At 52.2% G+C, this 25,633-nt stretch overlaps 7 protein-coding genes across 7 annotated transcripts; 5 read left to right on the top strand and 2 right to left on the bottom strand.

Annotated features, from left to right (window-relative positions):
- Positions 1 to 1,070: 1,070 nt before the first annotated feature.
- On the bottom strand, positions 1,071 to 3,972 carry CORC01_06182 (autophagy protein Apg9; the record flags this gene model as incomplete). Its single annotated transcript, XM_022617824.1, has 3 exons — positions 1,071 to 2,417; positions 2,478 to 3,198; positions 3,266 to 3,972. 3 exons carry the CDS (start codon positions 3,970 to 3,972, stop codon positions 1,071 to 1,073), a joined length of 2,775 nt encoding a protein of 924 aa, XP_022475710.1.
- A 1,789-nt stretch (positions 3,973 to 5,761) lies between these two features.
- CORC01_06183 (uncharacterized protein) lies at positions 5,762 to 7,951 on the top strand (the record flags this gene model as incomplete). Its single annotated transcript, XM_022617825.1, has 2 exons — positions 5,762 to 6,076; positions 6,137 to 7,951. 2 exons carry the CDS (start codon positions 5,762 to 5,764, stop codon positions 7,949 to 7,951), a joined length of 2,130 nt encoding a protein of 709 aa, XP_022475711.1.
- Positions 7,952 to 8,825: 874 nt separating this feature from the next.
- CORC01_06184 (ATPase) lies at positions 8,826 to 11,393 on the top strand (the record flags this gene model as incomplete). Its single annotated transcript, XM_022617826.1, has 3 exons — positions 8,826 to 8,915; positions 8,998 to 11,107; positions 11,173 to 11,393. 3 exons carry the CDS (start codon positions 8,826 to 8,828, stop codon positions 11,391 to 11,393), a joined length of 2,421 nt encoding a protein of 806 aa, XP_022475712.1.
- Positions 11,394 to 11,810: 417 nt separating this feature from the next.
- Positions 11,811 to 12,313, bottom strand: CORC01_06185 (ribosomal protein S17; the record flags this gene model as incomplete). The annotated part of the gene is made up of 2 exons (XM_022617827.1): positions 11,811 to 12,098; positions 12,179 to 12,313. The coding sequence occupies 2 exons, from the start codon at positions 12,311 to 12,313 to the stop codon at positions 11,811 to 11,813; spliced, it is 423 nt and encodes a 140-aa protein (XP_022475713.1).
- Positions 12,314 to 14,617: 2,304 nt separating this feature from the next.
- Positions 14,618 to 15,891, top strand: CORC01_06186 (essential for mitotic growth 1; the record flags this gene model as incomplete). The annotated part of the gene is made up of 3 exons (XM_022617828.1): positions 14,618 to 14,657; positions 15,032 to 15,300; positions 15,415 to 15,891. The coding sequence occupies 3 exons, from the start codon at positions 14,618 to 14,620 to the stop codon at positions 15,889 to 15,891; spliced, it is 786 nt and encodes a 261-aa protein (XP_022475714.1).
- A 3,961-nt stretch (positions 15,892 to 19,852) lies between these two features.
- CORC01_06187 (uncharacterized protein) lies at positions 19,853 to 21,727 on the top strand (the record flags this gene model as incomplete). The annotated part of the gene is made up of 1 exon (XM_022617829.1): positions 19,853 to 21,727. One exon carries the CDS (start codon positions 19,853 to 19,855, stop codon positions 21,725 to 21,727), a length of 1,875 nt encoding a protein of 624 aa, XP_022475715.1.
- Positions 21,728 to 23,548: 1,821 nt separating this feature from the next.
- Positions 23,549 to 25,515, top strand: CORC01_06188 (cystathionine gamma-synthase; the record flags this gene model as incomplete). Its single annotated transcript, XM_022617830.1, has 3 exons — positions 23,549 to 23,596; positions 23,671 to 23,765; positions 23,877 to 25,515. 3 exons carry the CDS (start codon positions 23,549 to 23,551, stop codon positions 25,513 to 25,515), a joined length of 1,782 nt encoding a protein of 593 aa, XP_022475716.1.
- Positions 25,516 to 25,633: the final 118 nt, after the last annotated feature.

A 25,633-nucleotide genomic window follows, 5' to 3' on the forward strand; every position in this document is an offset into this window, starting at 1 on the left:
CCTCCGGCCTCGGTCCTGGAATACCGCACCCTTTTGGCGAGTCATATCTACTATCCCTGTCAATGAATTGGGTAATGTGGTGGAGGTACGAATACAGACACAGTTGACAGTACACTACTGGAGGCCGAACGCTTTTCCATCTTTATTCTTCCTTCTATTCTCTCTCCCTCGCTCCCCTCTCTCAAACCTACAAACCCTACACTCCGTAGGACAGTTAAAACCAGTGAAATGTGGGTCGGTATATGTAGCTTGATTAAAGCAAAGTCAAGGAGACGGAGGGAATAGAGGACCGCGAAGAAGAAAGTCATCTCACTATCTATACAATGGCACAATGCGGAAGAGGATGGGAGGCTCTCGGATTCGTCAGCCTTGGTTCTCAGTTCCCTACGTAAGTTGACATGGCCCTTGGCTACCTTACCATCTAATCTCATCTTATCAATCTCCAGCCCTGGAAGCCTACCTATCTGCCGCTGATAACACCTCACCGTGTGCGGTCGCATCCACCTTAACGTGCACCGGGCAAAAACGCTCCGCTTTCCCTCCTGCACTGTTGCATGAGCTGCTACCAGCAGTCTGAAGCCTCCTACTTCAGCCACCTGGGTGTTTGAACCAGACCGCATTAACTCTCTTGAGAACCTCCTTTATTTACGCACCGATGCTCTGTCCATCCCAGCGTCCTTATATATTCTTGCCCGCAGATTACTACTCCCGGAAACACGGGTCTCTAAATGCGGGCTGCTCGGAGATACGACATCTCCCTTCTCCGGTCTGGTCCGGTGTACTCTCCGTCGAAGCCTCTCATTCGTGATGAAGATGTCCAAATGAACATTGCTATCTACTATAATTCTAAAAAAAAAAATTAGTAGCCCCTCTGTATCCGTACGACTGGGCTTTTTGAGCCGGGTATTCCCCATCGCATTCCTTCGCCAAGCATCGCGGTACCTACATCAAGTGCTGAATTTGTTAAACGCCGTAAAAATACATCTTCCCATGACACGTTTATCCAGTTTCCACTCTCCGGATTGAAGTCTATGGTGACCCCATCACAAATTGTCTGAGCCGTATCAGCATTAGAGCGTTCCTCCGCCTTGGGGGTTGTTGCGGTGGGCCTGCTGGAATTGGTAAATCAGCCCCAACACCCCGGCGTCTTGCTCGCTCGTGTCAGCCATGCTGTTTTCTCGACTCAAACCTTTCGGCGGCGACGTTTCCCATACGGACTCGCCCAAGGGCCCTGAGCCCTCAAAGACCTCGTCGTCAAATAGTCCTTGAGAATGCAGTCGGCCATCTATACCCAAGCCATCTTCGGTCGACTCTTCAATGATGCCTTCCCCTTGGTATCCGCCACGACCCGCTCGGCTCCGATGCGTACTTCGGATGCCGAACCCTGTCGCGGCTGGTTGGTGGTGTGGGTCGAGGAGCATCGATGCCATCGGCGACGGGGCCGTCATCGAGGGTCCGAACCTCGGCGTTCGAGTTTGCTGTCCAACTCCACCACTAGGGGCTCGACTTCTCGATAGGTCATGCCGACCCATTCTGGAGCTTTGCATATCGGCCGCCAGCGTCGGCGAGTTCAGCCCGGGAAACACTGGTGGAGGGTGGAAAGGATGTCGACTGCCCGGCGGTAAATGACCCGGAATGCCCGTCTTCGGGTTTATCACATAGTTGTCCAAGAAGCCATAATAAGACGCCGCCATCTTGTTATGCTTCGTGGAATAATAGTCTTCTCGAACATCGCCAGGTCCGGAATGTTGCTTCGCCTTGCCCACACCCTTCTTGAAGTCGAACTCAGCAAAAGAACAGATGTAGCCAACTCCATCCACGTGGATCGTGAATTCTCGGAAGAAGTCAATTATCTGATCGCTGCATTTCGGTGCTGAGTAGATCAGCACCAGCGAGGCCGTGAGGATACCAACGATCTCCTCAATCAGAATCACCAATTTGAGCTTGTACAACTCCGAAAATTCTCGCTTTACGTCGGCTGTGTGAAGACGGTCCTTCCAATGGTCCGGCATGTAGCGCGTGTACTCAATGACGTTGCGCAGAGCGTAATCTGGATCGAACACAGTTGTCTCTTCAGATATCATGCCTCTGGCAGCCGCCCATATGGCGGCGAATAAGCCAATATAGAACAGTGCGGACCGTTCCGATGTGATCTCGAAACCAAGGAACAGCTGTGGATCAAGAAACGAGGCGACGGCGAGAACCGAAGTGATGGCTCCTGCGATGAAGGTTACTGTCCTAGCAAATTGCTCCGTCATTTTCTTCGGGAACTGGTCAATATACCGAGTCGCAAACGGATAAGACATGTTGATGCGCTCCTGGAAGAGATGCGGGACCTCATTGAACTCTCGGAACTTCCACTCAGCAAGAGGCGTGTACCTTCTATGGCTGAACGTTGAAGGGTCTTTCTGATATTCCTAGTGTGCAACCCATCAGCTTATGATAGGTTCACCGCGAGGGGACGACGAAGTGCTTACATTGTAATATGTGAATGCATGGACCACGATGAGATATGCGACCACGAAAGGCCCAATTAGCAAGTTGATGATTCCGGCGAAGACAAGCCTCGACTTCAACTTGATGCTCAAAAGGCCTCGGCGATCTGCTTTGAGGAATTCTTGATGAACTTGGTTGTTGGAGTCGAAGATGTAGGTCAAAATGGCGAAATGCAAGTTCCATTCTAGACTTCGGGAAAAGAACTGATGTTGCCGCAAGAAAGGTATCGGGAGTGTCAGGTCGAGAATGTCCTTGTTCATCATTGCTATCAAGTAATTCTCTCGCCGCATGAGACGATTGGCAATGTCTGCGGCATCCAGCCTCTCCTTAGACTGGTTGCGCATCCACTGTCGCGCAGATGGGCTCACGTTGATGGCTGTTTTGGGGTTCGCGTCCCGTAAGGCCATGACACGAGCAACGATATCTTGCCAGGAAACTGTTTGCATGTCCTCCTCTGGTATCTCAAGTAGATGTATATAGAAGTTGCGCATGTGATTCAGACGTCGGAGATCCATGGTGAACTGTACTGTTTTCCATATAAAGTAGAAGACGTACAGCCACAGGCCTGTGTTCCACATGAAAGACATTTTTCTGGTGCATTGAGGGACTGTTACGTCTTTCAACGAGTTGTTGTTTGGGATTTTTGTGTACTCAACACACTGAGTCAGAAAGGTCAGAAAGACGGCGAAGAAGGCAGATTCCCTAAAGGTATTTGGTCAGCATCTCCCGAGTGGCTGTCAACATCCAGCAGACTGAAGGTTCAACTCACACCAAGTGCAACGCCCGCGCGCACGCGATGCACCAGAAACCGCTACCTCGGTAATAGTAGTAGACATCCTGAACGAAGAAGTCGAGGTTCGAAACATTCACCCATCTCCAAAGAGCCTTTTCTTTCTCGTTATTAGATGCGAGGCCTCCAGCATGTCGCTTTGGGTGAGGCCTGATTGGCCTGATGGTATCTGCTGGATAAAGCATTTGCTGCGCTTGCGTTGCCTCCCATTGGGCATGGGTTCGTCCACTGGAGGGACCTGGAATTGCGTTTTGCCTTGCTGAAGTAGCTGGCTTCCTTCGTGTAGATCCTTTGGAGCGCGTCTCAGCTTCGTGTGGTTCAACTAGTAGAGAAGCCGGAACGTCATTATCTCCATCATCATCCTGTCCCTGCCATCGTGGACTTGGCTCTTGTCGGTTTCCCCGTCGCGGAATTCCGCGACTAGCCGGCCCCGTTGTGGCTCCTGCAGGCGTTTTGAGCAGGTTGGCATTACTGTCCAGAGTTGCTCGACTGTCTTCTGCGGTAAGGCCTGGTATGTGGTCCAGGTCGTAGTCTTGGAACTGCTCTTGCAGATTCTCCTCGTCTACATCCAGACCTGCCCTTTCTTCAATATCCAGGTCGCCGTCAGGGTCCCCTCTGAGTTCTTTGTAAAAAGATCTAGACCCTCGAGATAGCGGGGCGAGTTTAGGAAGTATGCTGGATGCCATGTTGACGGAAAGGCAATCGAAATTCGGTAGAGGCTGGTCGGTCGTCAAAATTAACGCTCGTCGCTCATGGCGTTAAAGGGTTGTTCGAAGAAAGAACGGGTGCAGCTTGCGCAACGAGTAGGAGTCGAATTTGGAGGGAACGGCCGGCTCGGTGTTGCATTCCTAGAATTGGTTTTGGTCAGCCCGGGGGAAAGACGAAGTGTAGGAAGGTAAACGATTTGAAAATGAAATTGCCGTCGTCACTTGATCAGAGGTTCGGCCGTCATGTGGCCAGCTCGGGTGGTCGCAGGTGACAGAAGCTTTGGGTAGTGTTGGGGTGAACGACTTGATACTCACAAGCCCATGCGGTGTGCCTCCTTGTCAACTCAGGTAACCCAAGGTGAGGTAGGTCAGGGTAGCTAGCTACCTTAATGCATATTAGCGAGGCTTTAATGCCGCTGAAACGGCGAAAGAGCGGTAACAATCATGTAGTCGGCATGCCAGTAAAGTAGGAAGTAGAAGAGCATAGAAGAGCGACATGTTCTGCATAGATACATTGCCTATCTTACATGGCGTGCCGGCTACTTACGCTAGGGTACCCCATGCGCGGACGCTGTTCACCTGGGCCCCTCAGGCAGTGGCAGTAAAGATACCGTACTTTAGCTCTTGAGAAACCGAAGCTGTAGCGCCCATCAGAGCTCAGAATTAGTGTACGCTTTGGCTTCCCATTTGCGGCTACAAGCCTACCTTATGGTACAGTCAATCATCACAGGCAGCCAGCTACACTACCTAGAGTGACGTACGAACACATCCAGGTGACGGCATGCCCGGGGTGGGCAACCTAGTGAGGGGATATGGACGCAGGCAGCAGGCGGTGAATGTCGTTCTGGCCGCGAATGTACCGTACTCGACCGCCTTCAGAGTCAATGTCATGCGAATACCTTACCTAGGTGCCTTACCTTTATCCGAATCTTGCCTATCTACCTATTTTAAGGAATTCTGCCACCTTACCTTATTCGGGAGGTGTTGTTTGGGCTGGATGCAGTCCACTATTTCTCTCCTCCGGCCAATAAGAAGGTTACATTCAATTGTTACTCTTCAGGGCATCGTGACTGACGGCATCGGGGTAGTTATAACTATCATAGTCAAGAGGAGAGAAATTAATGGCAGCGCGTTTAAGTGCACCGCAATTATGGTAATTGCTGTAGTTGACGTAATCAGTGGCAAGGCAAATAGTACTACTGAAGGCAGTGTGATTGACGATGTCTACCTTAGTGCACCTCAGTTAACGGCCTTATTGCTGGGGGAGTGGAGCAGCTGCAGATGTGACGGGAACCCCGCTCTAATTGGCTTACAGTGATAATAAATGGGTCACTTTGGGGTACCTCAGGCTTTTCCTATCTCTCATAAGAGCCAAATACTCACTATTGCATATTCATATATAACACGCTCAAAATATCTATTAATTACTAATAAATGTTCCTTCGAAAAAGAAGGCACCTACGGATACTAAGGTACCTTAGATAGTAGGCACCTAAGGTGCCTGAAGCGTCTAATGAGACGGGTAAAGTTGCTTACTTCGGCCATCTTCACTGTCCATGAGCGCCAGCGCCCCTTGAGTGCCATAGGAATAACCAGCAGTCCTATATTCCAAGGTCTTGTGCCCACAAGCTATTCGACCACAGGAGGGCATATCAAACTCCTTCATAGGTAGACAGGGGCTGCCAACCAACATTATTTTCAATTTCGTCATCAGCTATTCTTCCGAGCGCGGCAGTGAGCTCGGCTGGCTCACTTACTCTTGCTCAACATGGTCTCAGCTCAGCCGCCTCCTTCCCTAAGATCACTGCCCGGCAGAGATGTGTCCAGTTCTAGCATCGGCAGTATGCCTCAGTCACCCTCGACCACATCATCGATGAGGGCACTGAATCCTCTTTCATCCAAGGTGGCAACCGTTCTTTCAACATCATACGCCGATTCCGAATTCCGGGACGCATTGCAACTTCTCGACAACCGGAACCTCAAGAACACCCCCGAGACACGCCGTCAGCTACGACTAGACTTGCAGAAGGAGGTGATTGACAGCAATGGAGAGATTGTCTTCCAATTTGGCCGAGTTGCCGATGTGAGTCTCTCCGCTTAATGTCCCCAGTCTATCTTTTTTTCTCTCTGACATCCAATCTAGCAATTGCGCCGCATAGGGGCTACCCTGGACAAGCTGAATAACAACTATCAAGATGTGAGGAGTCGAATCACTGCAGCCCAACAGGAGACGGAACCTATCTTGGAAGAGGCTTCATCCCTGTTGAAACAGCGAGCAGACGTGGAATCTAAACAGCAACTTCTCAAGGCGTTACGCAGCCACTTTATCCTCTCTGATGACGAGGTTGCCTCTTTGACATCGACCGCCGAGCCTGTTGACGACAAATTCTTCACGGCTCTTTACAAGGCAAAACGAGTAAGTCAGGACTGCGAGATCCTACTCGGATTCGAGAAGCAGACGCTAGGCCTACAACTCATGGAGCAGACGTCCAAGAATATCGGCCTTGCATTCCAAAAGTTGTATAAATGGGTTCAACGCGAGTTCAGAACACTGAATCTTGAGAACCCTCAGATGAACTCATCTATTCGCCGCGCCATTAGAGTCTTAGCAGAACGGCCTTCGCTCTTCCAAAATTGCCTAGATTTTTTTGCGGAAGCTCGAGAACGCATCTTGTCCGACGCTTTTCACGTTGCCTTGACTGGCACAACGACCGCGGGTCTAGAAGATCACTTGGTCAAACCGATTGAGATGGCCGCCCACGATCCGCTTCGTTATGTGGGTGACATGCTCGCCTGGATACATTCGGCCACTGTCAGTGAAAGAGAGGCTCTAGAAATCCTTTTCGTATCGGAAGGCGATGAAATTGCCAAGGGACTTCAGATGGGCCGGGCGAATGAGCTGTGGCAACTTTTGGGCGAAGGTGACGCTGATACAGCACCCGATTTTGATGCTCTCAAAGCGCTTAACGACCTCGTAGACCGAGATGTCTCGGGGGCAACGAGAATCTTGCGGCAGAGGGTTGAGCAGGTTATTCAGTCCAACGAAGAGACCATCCTCGCCTACAAGTTGGCAAACATCCTTGGCTTCTATCGATACACGTTTGCCAAGCTTTTGGGTAACGAGTGCGGGTTATTGGAACTTATGACGGGGCTCGAGACAGGCGCCTTGAGGCAGTTCCGATCGCTCATGAGGGATCATATTGCAACGCTACAAGGCGATTTTCAGCAGACGCCTTCGGATCTTGTCCCTCCAGACTTCTTGCTTGAAGCGTTGAAGCAGCTGAAGGCGGTCATGAAGACATATGAGATTTCGCTGGCAGCATCATCGGACCGCGAGACCGACTTCCAACCAATTCTTGCAGAGGCTTTTGAGCCCTTCCTGGTGGGCTGCGAGAATATGGCCAAGGGTGTGAGACAACCGGCTGGTGCCATCTTCATAACCAATTGCTTGCTTGCAGCAAAGCATACGCTAGAGCCCTTCGACTTCACGAATAGGAGAACACAACGGCTGCAAGAGAGAATTGTAGAAGAGAGCGAAAAGCTCACTGAAGAGCAGTACCAATTCTTCCGACGCGGTTCGGGGCTAGGGCAGATTCTCGGATCTTTGAGCAATCTTACGACAGAAACCAGCGATGTGAAGAAAGTAGCATCGCTTGAGGAAATACAGCCCCCAGTCTTGAGTCAAGCGAGCCAGGCTCTTGACGACTTCTTACCGTCGGCGCTGATGGACGCTATGGAGAATGTGAAGCGCCTGCAAGACTCAAGTCTAGCGCGAGAGCTCACGGAGAAGGCTGCGGAGAGATTCTGCGACGAGTTTGAGCATATCGAGCAGTTATTGCTCTTGGCGGACGAGCTGTCGTCCGGTCACTGTACCTCGGGCGCCGAGGGTGACGAGTTCCAGTCCCTGCGAGACTTGTTTCCCAGGACGACGGGGGAGATCAGGGTCCTCTTGTCGTAAAGAGGACAATGCGGTGTGACACAAGGTGTTTGGCAAGGTATAAGTGAGGTACGAGGCCCATGCCGAAGGGATGGAAAGAACGCCGCGGTACTGGTATGCCATACCTACCTACCTGGCCTTGGGTACTGGGCAGAGTGGCGGGCTTGACCAATCTCCGTCCTCTACCTAAAGGTATAAGGTAGCCTGCGGGACTAGGTACGTCCGGTGGTCGAGTTCAGGCTTTGAGGAGACTACGTCACAGGTGGACAAGTAACCATAGAGGAAACTATTCAACCTCCTACATCTTCAATAACCAGTTGTCGCAGTACGTTGCTGCCTCCCGATTTGATGCATAGGCCACCTCCTCCGCTTTGTTATGTGACTTGCAGCGCAAGGTGCCAAATTGCTGTCAGATGCTTGTCTGTTCTTTGTGTTGACTGTCCCTGGTGTACATCTAACATTGCGCGAGCATCTGCGTATAAGGCATGAAGATGAAGGTATGATCACGTATTGGCAGGCGCCTGATCAACCTCAGGTCGACACTCTAGTAATTTCCTTACAGGAACCTACCTTTCGTGACCCTGGTCAATCGGTGCGCCTTACCTAAGATAGGTTTACCCCCACTCAGCCACCGGTAGCGACGTCACTGTGGCCCGCTAGCCTTCTGTTGTCCCCCCGCCACCATTCCCCGGCGGATTCCTTATTATGAGAGAAACAAAGGCATCCCGATCCTGGAATTTGCCTGACCTAAACCTCAGCTCCAGATTCCGTCCTACTCCACCCTCACTTCGACTAACTCAATGATCCAGATCGTGTAAAATTGCCCGTGTCCACGTCAGAGCAACATTGCGTCGCCATTCACACTTGGAGATACTATGGTCTGGCTTCCAGTACCATGTCACGCTCCCGGGGCCTTGCCATCCTCCAGAAGACCTACGACGACAGCTATTTGAAATGCTCCACTGCTGTATACTATGAAAGCCAGGTAGTATTTTCCTTGTCCGAGCTTCAACGGCGTGGCGTGCCAATAATATGATTGTGCTGATCCAAGTGTTTTGATTTTCCAGGGTGACGAGACCGAGGCGATGCGATGCTGGAGGAATGCCCTCGAACAACTCAACGACCAACGCATCACCAAGCTGCTACCCAATTACGTCTCTGGAACCGAAACAGAAGACGCGTTGATAGACTCTTTGCGCAAGCTCGAAGTGCAGTGCAAGGAGCGCATTGACCTGCTTGAAGCGTTACGAATATCCCGACAGGACGCCTTGACTCCTCAGCCCTCCAATTCACCTGGCCCAAACCGCTCGACCTCCCCTGAACCATACACCATGTCGACTTCAGAACGAGGCTATATTGGCCAGGGTACTATTCCAGCTATAAGATATCCCGATCTCTCACGGCCTGCGTTGCCCAAAAGACCTTCATTACCGTACAGAACTTCATCCGAGCAGGCTGTAGTCGGTCGCGACCAAAGCCCCGTGGCTTCTCACTTCGTTGGCCCGTCGAACTCTCCCCGGATAGCCCCCAAGAAAGAGTTGACCATGAGGTCCCCGAGCCCTGAAAAATACACAATGCGGACGACGTTACGGACTGGGAAGACGGCAGAGAAAGCTGCAAAGTCAAGTCGCAAATTGTTGAAGACCGAAGGACCTGGCGCCAGCAAAGCCGCGACTCTTGCATGGACTGCTCTGGGCTCCAGAGAAAGACCGGCCAGAGCGTCTCCGGGAGTGCCAGAGATCTCATCGTCCGCACCTGCAACGCCTGCCGAGCAGTCCCGCAAGCCGCCCTTATCTGGCATGCAGTGGGATGTACATACCCGAAGGCTCGTAACGCCTAGAGAAGCTCTTCCGCCTTTCTCGGACGCAACTGGTAGCGCAAGAACCTCTGAAGAGTTTTCTCACATGCGCCCATCAGCTTTATCTGTCAGTGCGGCATCTAGTGCCCTGAATGCCGTCTCTTATCAAGATGCTCCAACGGTTGAACTTGGCACACCGAGACAAGAGCGGACATCTCATTCAAGAGACCAAACCTCCTCAATAATCTCGCGATTCAAGATGTCACCTTACGAACAGCCGCCGCCCCTTGACGCTGACGAGTTAGAGTTACGACACAAGACTACGCCAGATGCGACCAGAATACGAAGGAAGCCTGTCGGGGACACGCCCACTCGACCCAGTAACAATCTCACGAGCGGATCAGAACAGGACAAAGTCGATCGGTCTCGTCGTGAAGTCCAACGGTCGAGGAGACGTTCTTCTTCGAGTTGCTCGGACAAGCTGGAAAATAGTCCCAAAGTATCTGACAAGAAGAGAAAGGGCAAGAGGAAGGAAAACGCAATCACGGCTGACGCTGAAGCACCATCTTCTGAAGCATCTGCCGATGATGGAATCGAGGGTTCCTCTCTCAAAGCGGCCTGGAAGGCAACAAAAAAGAAGATCATGAATAATCTGCCGACCGGTGTAGACGAAGCAGCGGCAAAGCAAATCCTCAACGAGATTATTGTCCAAGGTGATGAGGTCCGTTGGAGTGATGTTGCAGGCCTGGAAATAGCCAAGAACGCTCTCAGGGAAAACGTGGTCTACCCGTTCCTACGACCCGACTTATTCATGGGACTGCGGGAGCCTGCAAGAGGAATGCTCCTTTTTGGACCGCCAGGCACGGGCAAGACCATGCTGGCGCGTGCCGTAGCAACAGAATCGCGATCAACATTCTTCTCAATTTCAGCAAGCAGCTTGACCAGCAAATACTTGGGCGAATCAGAGAAGCTTGTCCGAGCGTTATTCTCCCTGGCGAAGACTCTAGCTCCAAGTATCATCTTCGTTGACGAAATTGACTCTTTACTTTCTCAGAGGTCCGGGTCAGGGGAGCACGAGGCGACAAGGAGAATCAAGACGGAGTTTCTCATACAATGGAGCGACTTACAGCGAGCTGCCGCTGGTCGGGCCGTTGACGAAAGGGACAAGAACAGGGGAGATGCAAACAGAGTGCTCGTCTTAGCAGCAACCAATCTCCCTTGGGCCATTGACGAGGCCGCACGCCGCAGGTTTGTGAGGCGTCAATACATACCGCTGCCCGAGTCTGAGACTCGCTCCACTCAGTTCCGAACCCTCCTAGGACAGCAAAAGCACATTTTATCTGATGCGGACATTGAAAAGCTCGTTCTCCTTACAGATGGTGAGTGGTTCCTCATCGTTTCAGAGACAACCATACTGGCGGATCTGATACTGACAAGGGCACAGGGTTCTCGGGTTCCGATATTACGGCGTTAGCTAAAGATGCGGCCATGGGTCCGCTCCGTTCTCTCGGCGAAGCTCTCTTGCACATGACCATGGACGAAATTCGACCGATTTCGTTGGCAGACTTTGAGGCAAGTCAGACCACTATTCGGCCTAGTGTGAGTAAGGCGGGCTTGAAAGAATACGAGGATTGGGCCAGGGAGTTCGGCGAGCGAGGTGGGTGATGTAGGGCAACAGACATATGAGGTGTCGGGTGTTTTGTTTTCTGTTTTTTGTTTTTGTGTGACATAGCAACAGGTAGTTTAGCTAAGGGAGCGCACGTGAAAGTGATACCCTCCGGAGGCGCTCGATTATCGGCAAAACAACAAGGCAAATGAAGTTTTACAATATATTTGGCGCAAATGGCTCAAACATGAGACTATTGCAATGGTGTTGGTGTTTTTACAATGATTCGCTGGCGACTTCCAACGCTTCATCCCCGCGGCTCTAATGAGCCAGGATAATGGCTACGTCATTTGAATAAGACGATGCCCAGTATCCTGCGTTTAACGCCCCTACTCTTCGTTTTGTACAGCGTCGTATTGCAGTTGCCCCTCAATCTTCGTGGTTTTCTGTGTACGTTTTCCCGCCAAAACAAGGCTTTAGTCAACCTCAGGCTCAGGGGTCGACTTTGAAGACTTCTCCTGCCTCCGCGCCTCTCGTCTCGCCACCTTTGCTTCTCTCTTCCGGACCTGTGCTTCGATTCTTTCATCCTCGGACGGAATCGGTGGGCGCTCTGAAGTGGGTATACCATGGGGCGCGATGATGCTCTTGACGACGTGGCGCTTATGGGGTGAAGTCCTCCATCCAGGAACAATAGAAACGACATCCCCTGTGCGGAGGGACGAGTTGGGGTCGTGGACCAGGTAGTTCTTCGGTTTCGTAAACATCTAGGAAGACGGAGCTTGTTAGTCTCACAGGCAGGGGAGCCACGGATTGAGCCTGGCATTTGGGGCATTCGATATTTTACCTTTTGGACCTTCTGTTTCCATTGCTGGCCGCCCACGCGCACCTTGACTGTTTTCGGCATGAGCCCGGCGCTCACAACGACGCCATTGAGCTCGCGTACAACTTGGCGTGCTTGCGCCATCGTCTGGGCTGACATGATGGACGAAGGTTAGAATACGCTGGCAGTAACTTTGAATTGCAGAGTCAGTCCCACGCAGGTATCGAGTCGGGTATCGGTGACGGACCTTTGAGAGTGAGCTCGACAGAGACCTTGCCAGAAAATTGAAAACTGAACCTGGCTTCTTGCTGCTCATTGGCTCGCCGGGCCATCTTTTTACCGAAGCCTAGACCACCCGTCCGCCACCCTGCCAGTATCGAATCCGACAGTGTGGAAAGATCAGACGCTAAGATAACCTTAAATTTAACAAAGTACCTAGTCTGGCTTGGCCTGTAGCTTTCTGTAACTGCCCGTCGAGAGTTACTCATTTGTGTTTGGTGTCGCGAGGTCGAGCTCATTCGGCTACTGCGTATCTTTCCTCTATAGCAGCTTTTAATAATTCGTGACTCTTGGCCATCGGGGCAGAATCGCCGATGGACTTCATTGCCTTGACTCGGAAACATCCTCGGTATCCCTGAGCGATTAGCATTCATACAAGAGTGGTCCTCAGCTGAATACGGTGATTCGGGGTGACTTTGCATGTGTATAGTGGAATTCAAGTAGACCTGGGACAGAAAAAGAGGCTTTTTTGGGTAGGGGGTTCGAAGTCGAACGTGTCACGGTTCCTACAAACAGCAGCCCTCCCCCAAGCTGTATAAAGGCCGTGGTAGCTTGGGCACAGGACCAGGACTTTATGAAATCAAAGGATATATCGTCGCTGCGGATGATTTGTTTCATAGGAATGCCTCGTTTTATTGTTCAATAAAGTCTTCTCGAAAGACGATAAAGGCGTTTTTATTGATATAGTTGGGGCCACTATAGACTCCAGGTAGCTCTACCATCCGATCGCGGTAGGCCATGAGCCAAGTACCAAATCCTACGAGCGAGTCTAGGTTGGAACGACCTACCATATTCAGAAGTAGCAATTATCTCCTGGATGCCTGCCGAACTTGGGGAGAAAAGTCGACCGCAGCGAGTCCTGCTACCCGTGAAGAATTGAAAAAGGGCAAGGATTACCGCACGAAACTTACCGTACGACTGATATGATGTACGAGAAGTCTTCATATCACTTCCGAGGTCTTTTTAAAATTGTCTCCCTGCGGAATCACGGGGGCTGCAAGTATACTGAGTGTCTTGTCAAGATCTCTACTTATCCGATGACCGCATGTTGCAAGTTTATCAGCCTTTTCCTGCCTTGCACAAGCAGCTGCCAATGTGAAGTGGCGTGTGCTACCCGAGACAGCCGAGGGGTGCAAGTTCTTGACTGTGTCATGATTAATTTTTCCGACGTCCGTTCGAAACATCAGTCAAATAACACCCACACACGTGTAATATATGTACTTCCGCTACTCAGCCTATGGGCCGTACTGCATTTTCATCATTGAGCATGGGTGTTTGAAGGCACCGGACCGACCTGACTTATTATTCAGGTAGGACGAGTTTCCTTGTGTGTTGTAGAAGGATGGGAAACCTATGAGTTGGGATTCGAGCTTCTGTTGTTTTATATTGCAACCGGCTAAGTCACCGGCTAAGTCGAGTGAGTGAGACCCAGGCAGAAACCGGGGGAGTCATGAGCGTGGGAGAAACGCAGCAGAGAGAAGTCTCGGACCCTCGGTGGGCCTAGGTAAGGTAAGGTACCCTAGGCATGTCAGGCCCGCACTGTCCAAGCCCAGATTCATACCTGAGGTACCTGCAGTGCTTGCCTTCCATCGGTACATGAGGCCACGCCCACCGATAGGCTACGGGACAGGCTTACCTGAGTTTAGAAAGTATGTGCACTGTGTCCCATGTATCCGTAAGGTACCTAAAGTACCTTATCTGAGCTTTGCTTCCAACCCACCCACCCCGCTTCCAATCGGTAAGGTACCTAATTAGGTTCGAAGTGAGAGGGGACCTGGACAGAGTCATAGAGGACAGGGTGTTGGGTGTCCCTCATAAGGTCAGCCCAGTCTCGTCCTCTCTCGCAAACCGCCCTGCTAATGAAATCCGACTTGCATCCTCCCTCAAATTTGGTCCTTCGCTCCTCAAAAAATTTAATGTCAACATTCTTCCCTCTCGACTCACACACACCATTCTTCACTTAGTGCCTCTCCGCCACTGGCATCTATACTTCACATTTTTCGACTTGCGGTTGCTCATCGCATTTTTCATTTATCCATTCTACGTTCTGTAAAACAACGCGCCTGCTGTACGCACCTCCCTGTGCAACTACGCCAATAAGAGAGAAGGAAAGAAGGAGCTGGGGAAAATTTTGCACCACACTCTAACACACGATCATCGAACTCCTCCTTCAGAAAAAAAAAGATGTCCTCACCGGAGGCCCGTGCTGGCGTCAAGCGACCTCGTAAGTTCCCAACGTGCGTGTCCCTTGCGCGGCTCACGTTTCCCTTGCATCAAGTGCAGGACTCGAGCCAAAACTCCCTTCCTTTTGCAATTGTCTGCCGTTGCCGTTCCATGAACCTCTTTTTCCACGGCCAACCTCCTCGCCAGTTACCCTTCTTTTAGTTACGAGTATCATCTCGTTGTTATAAGCCGTAGCTACGCCACTGCCCTACCCCCTTCTACCCGCCTTTGACCCCAGCGCTACAATTCATACCCAGCGCGACGTTGGCAATCGCGATAGTATGACAGACACGGCAGAAAATCCGCTCAAGGGCAAGCTCACACAGCTATGGTCTATTGTCTTTGTTTGCTGACATTTTGTTTTTTTTTAAACAGGCACCCAATCACTTCCTCCTCCGGCCCTCCCACAGCTGGTTGCTGAGCAGCAAACCGCCATCCCTCCCACCGACAAGGACTCCCAGCGCCTCATCGTCGTCCTATCCAACGCCAGTCTCGAGACGTATAAGGCCTCGCATGGCGGCACTGGCCGCAATGGCGTCCAGCGCGAGGAGAAGTACTCACTGCTCAACAGCGACGAGCACATCGGAGTAATGCGCAAGATGAATCGCGACATTAGTGATGCGCGCCCGGATATTACACATCAGGTTGGATACCACCAGCGAACTGCTTTTGCCTGTGCCAGTGCTTCTGCTTTCTGATGCGCCTCAACGCGCCTAGCCCTTCGTGTCTGCATCCAACATGCTGACCATACTGACTAGTGTCTCCTTACCCTGCTCGACTCTCCCATTAACAAGGCCGGCAAGCTTCAGATCTATATTCACACCGCCAAGGGTGTCTTGATTGAGGTATCGCCGTCGGTCCGTATTCCGCGTACATTCAAGCGCTTTGCTGGTTTAATGGTTCAGCTACTACATCGTCTCTCCATCCGCTCAACCAACTCGCAGGAGAAGCTCCTCCGCGTCATCCAGAACCCCATCACTGATCACCTTCCGCCCAACTGCCGCAAGGTGACTCTCAGTTTCGAGGCCCCTCTGGTACACGTGAGGGACTACATCGACACACTCGCTCCCAAGGAAAGTGTTTGCGTCTTCGTCGGTGCCATGGCAAAGGGTGCCGATACCTTTGCCGATGGCCTAGTGGACGAGAAGATTTCCATCAGCAACTACAGTTTGTCCGCCAGTGTCGCTTGCAGCAAGTTTTGCCACGCCGCTGAGGATTCTTGGGACATTCAATAGTCGGAACTCGACATCGTGCCAGTCAGTGATGTTGAGTGTCGCGAATCCAAGTGGCAGAGACGACGAATCAGAGTGGCGATGTAAGTGGTGGCCCCTAGGCGCGCGCAGTTGCCATACGCGCCCAGAGCTTCAAATTGAAAGTCGAGGGGTTTAGCTCGTGGAACCGCGATACAACATCATGGTGTCCGCTCGCGACCTTGGGAACTTGGGTCACCCGTCCTAGCGCTCTCGCTGTTTTTGCAACCAAAACCGGGGTGTTCGACACCGGGTCCAAGACGCTTTCTTCGCCTAGGCGGTCCAACTTCAACCTAAGCCGTAATTTCTTTTTATTTACTCCTATCGAGTAGTTGTGTGGTTCGGCTCTACCTAGTTATTGGTGCTGGCAGAAATATTTGAGTATCTTGGTGCTCCCGGCAAGTGTGGTCGTGAATGGGGATTCATGCGACTGTTAGTTGGAACATGGTGCACCGAGATGGAAGGGTCAGTGATGCCTCTGCGGGGCTTGCACAAAAAAAAAAAAAACAGCCACGTCGTGAGGAATACTGGTGGATTACCTGGATACCAGTAGCTGCATGGGTAGACCGTACAAAGCCTCTTACTTGCAGGCAGCTGAGAAGGACAATATACCGTCTTGAAGGGTTTGCAGACCATATCACCTACCAAAATGCTCGTGACAAAAGTAGGATATGCCCGAGTATGTACTGAGGATGAGCAGAGAGCTTTCTGATGCCGTATCTGCCCGCCTAGCTTACTCAATGGGGTGCTGTTAGCATCATGAGGAAAAGTAGAGGGCGGGAGGGAGCGACAGTCTTTTGCCACGTTGATTGGTCACTGGGCATGCCTTAGGTAAGGTCGAACGACATAAGTAGGACGGCGTTTGGCGGCCGAGGTATCCGTGTTGTGCCATGATGCAACGGTTGTGGTGATTTGACATATCATTGATGCCTAAGTTAAATGTTGGGGGACAAGCCGACGAGGAGAGAAATGATAGAAAAGGCAGGAGCCCGGAATAGTAGGAATAGGGGACATAGATAGCAAGTAGTGTTCCATGTGTTAAGCCATCGCACTATGCTCGGGGACGATTCCGACGCGACAAAGTCCAGCGCGGCTGATGTCTACTCGTACCTTAGACTGCATGTGCGCACGGAAGTGACAGACGAAATTGGCACAAGGAGGCTGTAGGGTAGCTGGGGACCCTGGGAATAGGGCGGCGCGGACCGAGGTGCCCGACTGGCTGGAAGGGATTCCATACGCACCAAGCTCACAAACCAAGTCTGGACTGGAGATCATGTTGGAGGTTGGGCAGCAGACAAGGTGGACGTATTTTTGCATTAGTGCTCTTTTGGTATGGAGCCGAGACTTGAAACGGCCTATAAACCGACGTTGACCAGCTCACCAGTCAAGTTGATATGGAGGCATGGGAGCCGGAAAGCGCGAGGTTGGGGGCTGCGGTGCCCAAGCAAAGTGGAGAGACACAGGATCGCAAAAACCCTCTTGGGGTTTTGATAAACATAGAGAGTAGAGTCAGGTAAGTCGGTCAAGGCAAAAGAACCTGGCAACCTGCGGCGTAATGGAAATAGAATCGACGCGGTGAGTTACAAAGAGATACAAACGTGGGAGGTGCCTCGCCAGCCTACATAGACCAAGGCGATTGATTCACCTTGGGACCCTTACTCCCGGTATCCGTAGCTCTTACTTGACCTACCTTAGGTAAGGTACCTTACTTTTCCATTGCCTTAAAGTGCCTTACATTAGGTAAAGTACCTACCTACCTGAGCTACCTTGGAGACTGAGGTGTCCGTATCGTCGGCACCTGGGTACCTAGGGTGTTCGCAGGGAATGTTCATTGAACTCTGAAGACCGGGAAAGTGGATACACTTCGCGGGAGGGTGGATGCCGGAGGCACGTTCCCTTAGCCACGCAGCCAACCGTTTAGGGCCGCGCGCAACGAGCGGCTCTTTATCTCCATCACCTCAGTTGCTGCTTCCACTGGACCGCTGACATGCGGAAACCGATCCTGCACAGTCGTCCGTCCAATGACAGCCGCCCATCGACGCGACACTCGTTCAATTTCCAAGGAATGACTTGTGACGACCGTCTTTTGTTAATCTGCAGTGCGGCATTTCTCGGCCGGTCTAGCTCTGTCACCTGCCTGGAAGGCTTGGAATGATTTGCTCGAGTGACGGTACGGATACTTTGGAAGTTTCCAAGACACCTACCAGAAGTAAGAGTGACTTTTTTTTTTCAGCGCTTCCACCGCCTCGAGAATTTGTATAGGTAGGCCTAGGATTCTTCAGTCTTCACCCCCGCCTTCTTTTGCGGCCCCGAGATGTTGGCTAGCCTCATCCTGGCTTAACTCAGGGCACGACAAACGAGTCTGCAGCACACAAGACAGCTGGGTAAAGGCGGGGCCCGAGGAGGCGAATCGCAGCCGGACACGACACAGCACAGCACAACACGACACGACACGACACGACACGTTAGGGTGCCCCAGTGCGGACATATGGTAATTATCCGTACCATTCTCTCTATCCGTACGCGATCGGGATTGTGAGATGCGGAAGGCGTTGCAGACTGATCTTTCCCCTGACTCCCCAGGGCACCACTTCTCGATCCTCACTCCCCAGTCTGCCATGGACTGCGTACACGTAGCCAAGCCCCAGTATTCAGGCCGGGCTTGGCTCATTAGTGGATGCTCTTGATAGACTCACAGAGCATGGCTTGACTGTTGGACTGATCGATCATGGCCCAGCCTGGTCCAGCTCCAGCTCCAGCTCCCGACATAAGTGTCATTCGCTTTTGACCGGTCGTTGGGCTTGGCCACGGTCCGATGCCACCTCTGTTATCCAGTCACGCTCCAGAACGAGATATAGAGACCATCTCTTGATTACGGGGCAAGCTACGCGTCTTTAGTATACATGCTAAAGTGGCTGGATCAGCATTGGATGATAGCCTCATCAATCTTGGGTGCAGACCAAGACCAAGGTGGTCCTCTACTTCTTTCACGCTTGTCTCCGGCTGTGTGCCCCGGCGCAATGTGGGCGTGACATCGCTGTCACAGCTGCGCCGGACTCGGCCGGAATGGGCTGGAAGCATATCGGATTCAGCTAGAACTTAGAAGGCATTGAGCGACCCGCGAGACAGCACTGGAGCAGAGCAAGACGGGAGTACCTACTATGGTATGGAACCGACTTGTGAGTGGGACTCTGGAGTGATGGGTGTGCTGCTAATGATACCCTCCCTACCTGACTGTAAGGTAAGGAAGGTACCTAGGCACACTAGGCACGTTGAAGTTGAGGAAGGGGCGAGGAGACTGGGCAACCTGACGACAAAGTACCATAGTTGCGTAAGGCATCCGTAGCTGTTTGCAGATGGACGGGTTGTCGGAGATGTTGTAATGTAAGGTACATAAGACACATCGATGCGGGCTCGCTTGACACGGCTTGGTACTACGTGCCAGTTGTGTGTGCCCTTTTCTCCCTCGCCAGACTTGACAGCATCAAGCAGTTTTCACTCAGCAGTCGGGAGCTGTTGAGCTTAGGTTGATTTCCATCTCTTATTACCTGCCTGTGCCCTCCGCTGTCTATCTGCGTATATTGGGTCTCCTGCCCCCGGTGCTATGCCCGCCGCCCACTACTTCGTCGAAACTTTCATCACCTAGGTACATACTTTAGCTGGTATTATCTCACACTAGTTCCACCACCATTATCAATATCAATAGGTTGCCCTTGGTGGTTTCGCTCGGAATTTCCTCTGCAGCCACCTCGACGAACGACACGTCCTTTCCTCAAGGCTGCCGAATCGTCTGCCAGCGCCCCTTTCTCTCGCCTCCGCGGTAGCGCAACGGCACTTACACGCATCTATCCACGCCCTGTTGTCACCTCGCCCTTCTTCGCTTCACTCTCATCCAAATAATTGCCCTGCCTGGTTCTCTATCAGCTATTATTGCCAACCGCCCCAAATGACTCCCTACTTCGACGTCTCCCATCTCCCCTCGTCAGCCTCCTTCTTCTCGGCCGTCCTCCAACCCCTGGGCATCCACTACATATCTACGGGTGCGCAGACCGCTCCTCCGTACAACTCCAACGCCAACGAAGCCGTCGACAGCGATTCCAAGACGACCATCACCACCTCGAGCCCTGGCAGACTTCCCAACACCGTCACCTACGGTATCCTGTCCCCGCTCACCCCTGTTTTTCAGATCCGTGAGGCCCGCATTTCCATTGAACCCCTGAAGCGCTCTCGCGCCGTCTTTTCTGCTCCCTCGCCCAACGCCGTCACCGACTTCCACGCCTTTGCCGTGCGGGCCAATCCGAGCCTGTTGTCTAGCGTCCCGGCTGACCAGCTCTCTCGTCCCGCTTTAATCACTCAAAGTGGCGATCTCCACCGGGCCACTGTGACCGACCTGGACGGTAACATCATGGAGGTTGTATATCAACCCCCTCCTAACTACCCTCCCTCTCACGCTGGTTCGACTGTTCGAAAAACACATTCTACCACCGAGGAGGCTGGTCACATTCTGGACTGGAACTACGACGTTGCAGCCTCCGAGCCGCCGCCGCCTTCTGTTTCGGGTTCTGTAACTGCCGGATCCTTTTCTTCTGCCTTCGCCATGGCCGCTCGCTCTGGTTCATTTCCTGGTGACGAACCGTACACAATGCTCCGTCGAAGCGTCACCACCTCGGTCATCGAATCGCCGTCCAAGAGAGACGAGGCGCCTGCGCTACCCTCTCCATCGAGCGGAATCCCTACTAATACTATCGTCGGGAGTCTTTTGGGTGCAGCTGTTGGCGCCGCCGCCGGCGCTGCCGTCACATACGGAATGATGCGCAAGGAACGTGCACGAGCTCCGCGCCAGGAGTTTGACGGCTCCGGCACCGCCCCCCCGTTTCAACGCCGTGCCACTTTCCCCGATCAACATGCGGTTCCGCAGGCCGGACGCTATGTCGAGGTCGAGAGAACCGTCGAGAAAATTCGGTATCCAGAGGCTTACCCGGCCCTGTCCGACAACCGAGCACCTCCGCAGTACATGGCCAGGTACAGCCAGGTCGGCGCCCGAAGCCGTGCGGCCGATGACTTGTACGACGACACCCGGAGTCGACACTCGTCTCGCTACCAACTCGAAAGGGGAAGCAGTGTTCGTTCGCGCAGCCAGGCCGCTGTTCCCAGGACAGGTCCCCTGATGCTCACTGATTACGAACACCAGAGTAATGCAGGCTCGAGACACAGCATGGCCGGCAGGTCAGCCGTACCCCGTACCGTCGTCGACGATACCGGAACGTACGTCTCAGCCCGAAGTGGAAGGTCTCAGTCCACCGTCCGCCCGCCCCCTCCCACTGTCGAGACGATTCTGGGCGGGCGGAGTGTAGCACCCAGCCTTGCGCCCAGTGGCGCCCCGACCAAGACCCCGAGCCTCGTCCCGAGCCGCGCACCCAGTAAAGCGCCGACCATGGCGCCGAGCAGGCCTCCGACTGTTGTGCGTAGCAGAGCTCCAACAGTGGCCCCCAGCCGGGCCCCGAGTATGGCTCCCACTCAGGCGGTGCCGGCTACTGTTGTACCTAGTAAGGCACCGAGTAGAGCACCGAGTAGAGCACCGAGCAGAGCACCTACCAGAGCACCTACCAGAGCCCCAACGGTTGTCCGAAACTCGCAACAGGTCTTTGCCTATCCCCCTGCCACGCGAGCACCAACATATGTGTCGACACGCGGCATTCCCCCGCCAAAGAGCCATATTGACAGTGGTCGAAGTGTCTGGGAAGATGACGCTGTCAGTGTGGCACCAAGTGATAGCATCAGCTGCATCGGCAGCAAGACGAGCAGACACCAGTATCATTGAAGAGACTGAGAGTCTCTTCCATCAGCATGGTCAGGAATAGCCGTCGAGGCTGACAAGATCTCGACAGTCGAGTGACAGAGAACGATCAACACATTACTCGGCCGTACAGAACGAGTGCCGAGGCTATTGCAGGTTTTATATCCTTTTTAGAGGCTCGGCTTTACAAGTTCAAAACGGATACGGATGCATTGCGTGGCAGTTGTTTTATTCACGAAGAATGTTCGCAGTATGAGGCTGGAGCAATGAGGATGAGGTTATTATCAGACGGAGTCATATTGAATTGCTTTTCCTTGGACTGATCAGTGGTAAGATAGATGCTAGAAACGCTCTTTTGGAGACAGTTTTTTCTGTACTCTTTTCTACAAGCTGATGCAGAGGTCTCCCACTTTTCCGAATTCATACACATGTATTCTTTTGCGCTGAGCATATGGGACGGCCGGACTGGCATTGAGTAGGACTTACTGGGATACAAGAATCCGACTAGATCACAAGCCGGGCCAAAGCAATGGACTACGTTTTGACTTTGCATAGCCCACATTGCCACTATTCATCATCTACACTGGGATTTGAGCAATGCGGGTCTGTTCGCATTTATAACTGTGCGATGGCAACACATATTATCACTGATTACTTGAAGCGAAAGCGTTGTGTGGGATGGCAGCCCAATGAAGCAGCGTCGATGGGCATTCCTCTCGGTAGATACTGCAGTGTAGATGCACTTTGGGGAGCACAAGGGTGAACGGTAGTGTAAGTAGGGGCCACGGGTAAGGATCGCGGGGTAGTTGGGTAGACGACTCCCTGTGCCCCCACATATTTCACTCCGATGCTCGGCGCCCGGCATGCCATGGCACGGACCAAGAATTGCCAGTCACTCAATCTACGGATACGCTGCTCCGCCAAAAGGTACCTACCCGGGATGTGGTCTTTTTTAAAAACAAAAATGCCTTATGCTTATACTGGAAGTATGCACTATTTGCAGCCCTGACCATAGCGTTTATAAAATAATCTAAACATGTATAGTATACAAAATAACTTGTCTGAAATTGTTCTTTTTTTGAAAAAATAAAATTGTCATTTAATTGATTGCATAAGCTTCAAATAAGTCGATTCTCGATGAAAAAAACTCGAAAAAAAGTTATAATATATATTAGTTATATTACATATATGTAGTGTCCTAGGTCCTAAAGTCACCGGTAGGCGACTATGGCCCAGAAGGGCATCAAGCGCACATACTGCCCGCGCAATGTCCAAAAACCCCTCTCCCCCGTAACTAAGTGCCCTCTGCCAGATTTCCACCTACTTCCCTTCACGCACATCGAGTCAAGTGCCGGCAAACCGGGGGACACTGGAGGGGAAGCTGATAAAATTCGCAACTGAACTGATCAAATATCCTCGGCCAAGGCCACTGAATCTGGTCCCATTTTCTCCACAACAATAACCGTCCATACCACCTTTTATTTCAACACGCACAAAGCCACACACAGCTTTCTATAGAGACAGAGAGGGAAAGAGAGAAAAGAGTGTATGTGTGGAGAGCTCTGCTTGCATGACTGTCTTACCTAGCCCACTTCAGTCTACGGATACTTGACTCATCTCATTCACATTCAGACCGGTCACTATTTGGTGGGTACCTGATCCAAACGACGCATAAAAGCTCACACACAATCGCCTACGGTGAGTGCTGGAACAAGTCGAACCTTTTTCTTATTCTTTTTTTTATATGTTTTTTTTTCTCTATGTAATCAATCACGCTTCCAACCGCGATCTAACAACTCGAGCTGTTTCCCCAGACAGACAGAAGCATTAGACAAGCTTGCAACAATGCCGGCCTTGGAGCTAGGACAATCCATCCCGCCAGATACTGCCCATGTACGCCACAGCTATTCCCACGTGCATCACTCTTGTTCAGAGCCATGTGACATCGCAACTGACAACCGATGCAGGCAGTGAGCGTCCAGCTTCCTACGTGGAGGGCGAACGTCGGGTACGAGGAGGGAGAGTCATGGGTCGTCGATAAGATGACAACCGGATATCCCAGGTAAGCCAAGCCTCTCCTCATGAATCAATTCACCGGTGGCTCGGTCGACCCAACCCTAATTAGCTGTACCCGGCTGAGACTATTAACCTTGTCAAGGTTTTTCATTCATAGGAGCATCGTGGCCCTGGCTGAAGACCTGGTTACCCAGCATGGCTCCTCTGGTCAGAAGGCCATGCTGTTCCCCACCCTTCGTTCTGCGAGAAGGTGCCTAGCCTTTGTAAAGAAACACGCAGATGCCTCAATTGCTGCTGATACTAGTGTCATTGATTTCGAGCTGGACATGACCAAGGACATCTCGCCGCTCTTGCGCTCATTGTCACCAACTGTTTCTGCCGTAGTGTATACCCCCGAGGTTTTTCCCTTTGCCAAACAATACTGGCAGCATACGGGAGACGGAATTTCAAGCCGGAGGGCCGAGTTTTGCCACGGTCTATTGAGGGAGGGCCTCCTTGTTCCCGTGGAAAGGCCTCATTCTCCCGTGGGAAAAGCGCGCAGAGGCCCAAAGAGATACCAACGCACGTCTTCCATCGACGACACCAAAATGGCTCATCACCCCGCAGCCAGGTCGGATCCTCACAGTGCGTCTGAAACGATGGAAAGCCTGCGCTTCCTCGAGGAGCGCTTTGGCCGCAACCTCGACCTGTCCCTCGTCGAGCGTGCTAGGTCTGCCATCAAGCGTAGAATTGCCGGCGCCATAGCGGCCGACGTGGAGGCCAGCATCAGTTCACTGCCTCCCATGGGAGACAACGCCAGAAATCAGAAAGATCTCCAAGAGAGCGACGTATACCTTTTTCCCTGCGGCATGAACGCCATCTACAACGCCCACCGGGCCATGTTGTGCGCCAGGGGGGATCTGCAGTCTGTCAACTTCGGCTTCCCCTATGTCGATACGCTGAAGATTCTGCAGAAGTTTGGCCCTGGCTGTCTTTTCTACGGACGCGCTTCAGAGAAGGATCTCGACGACCTCGAAAAGCGTCTAAACGGTGGCGAGCGCTTCTTGGCGCTTTTCTGTGAATTTCCCGGCAACCCTCTCCTGACTTGCCCGAACCTGGCGCGCATCCGCACGCTTGCAGACAGGTACGGTTTCGGTGTCGTCGTCGACGAGACTATCGGCAGCTTCATCAATATCGACGTGCTACAATACGCCGACATCGTCGTGAGCAGTCTGACCAAAATTTTCTCGGGCGACTGCAACGTCATGGGTGGCAGCGCCATCCTGAATCCAAGCGGCAAGTACTATCAGGCCCTGAAGCGTGCGTGGGCCGAAGACCTGGAAGACACGTACTGGCCAGAGGACGTCGTTTTCATGGAACGTAATAGTCGCGACTTTGCATCGCGTATTGAACGCATCAACGAGAGTTCCGAGACCATTTGCGACATCCTCTCGGCTCACCCGCTGGTAAAGTGCGTTTACTACCCAAGAGTTAACCCGACAAGAGCCAACTACGACCTCTGCAAGTTGCCTGCTGGGGGCTATGGCGGGCTTCTCTCGGTCACGTTCCATAAGACGGCCCACGCCATTACATTCTTCGACGCCCTTGAGACGGCCAAGGGCCCGAGTCTGGGTACAAACTTCACTCTGACTTCGCCCTATGTGCTACTAGCGCACTACCAAGAGCTCGACTGGGCTGCCGGGTTGGGTGTTGATCCGGACCTCATTCGAGTCAGTGTCGGTCTAGAGGAGACAGACGAGTTGCAGAAGATTTTCACGAGTGCTCTTGAAGCAGTTGAAAAATCTCAAGATGCTTGAATCACAAGCAAACACGGGGTTTGAGGAGTGGTAACGCAGAATTGGACATGGAGGAGGCATGCGGAAGCAGAAGACGGAGTTTTTTTTTAAAAAAGGAACAGTAAATAAGCACTCGCCA

Source organism: Colletotrichum orchidophilum, assembly GCF_001831195.1.
Source record: "Colletotrichum orchidophilum strain IMI 309357 chromosome Unknown Scaffold_45.1, whole genome shotgun sequence".
Taxonomy (NCBI): Eukaryota; Fungi; Ascomycota; class Sordariomycetes; order Glomerellales; family Glomerellaceae; genus Colletotrichum; species Colletotrichum orchidophilum.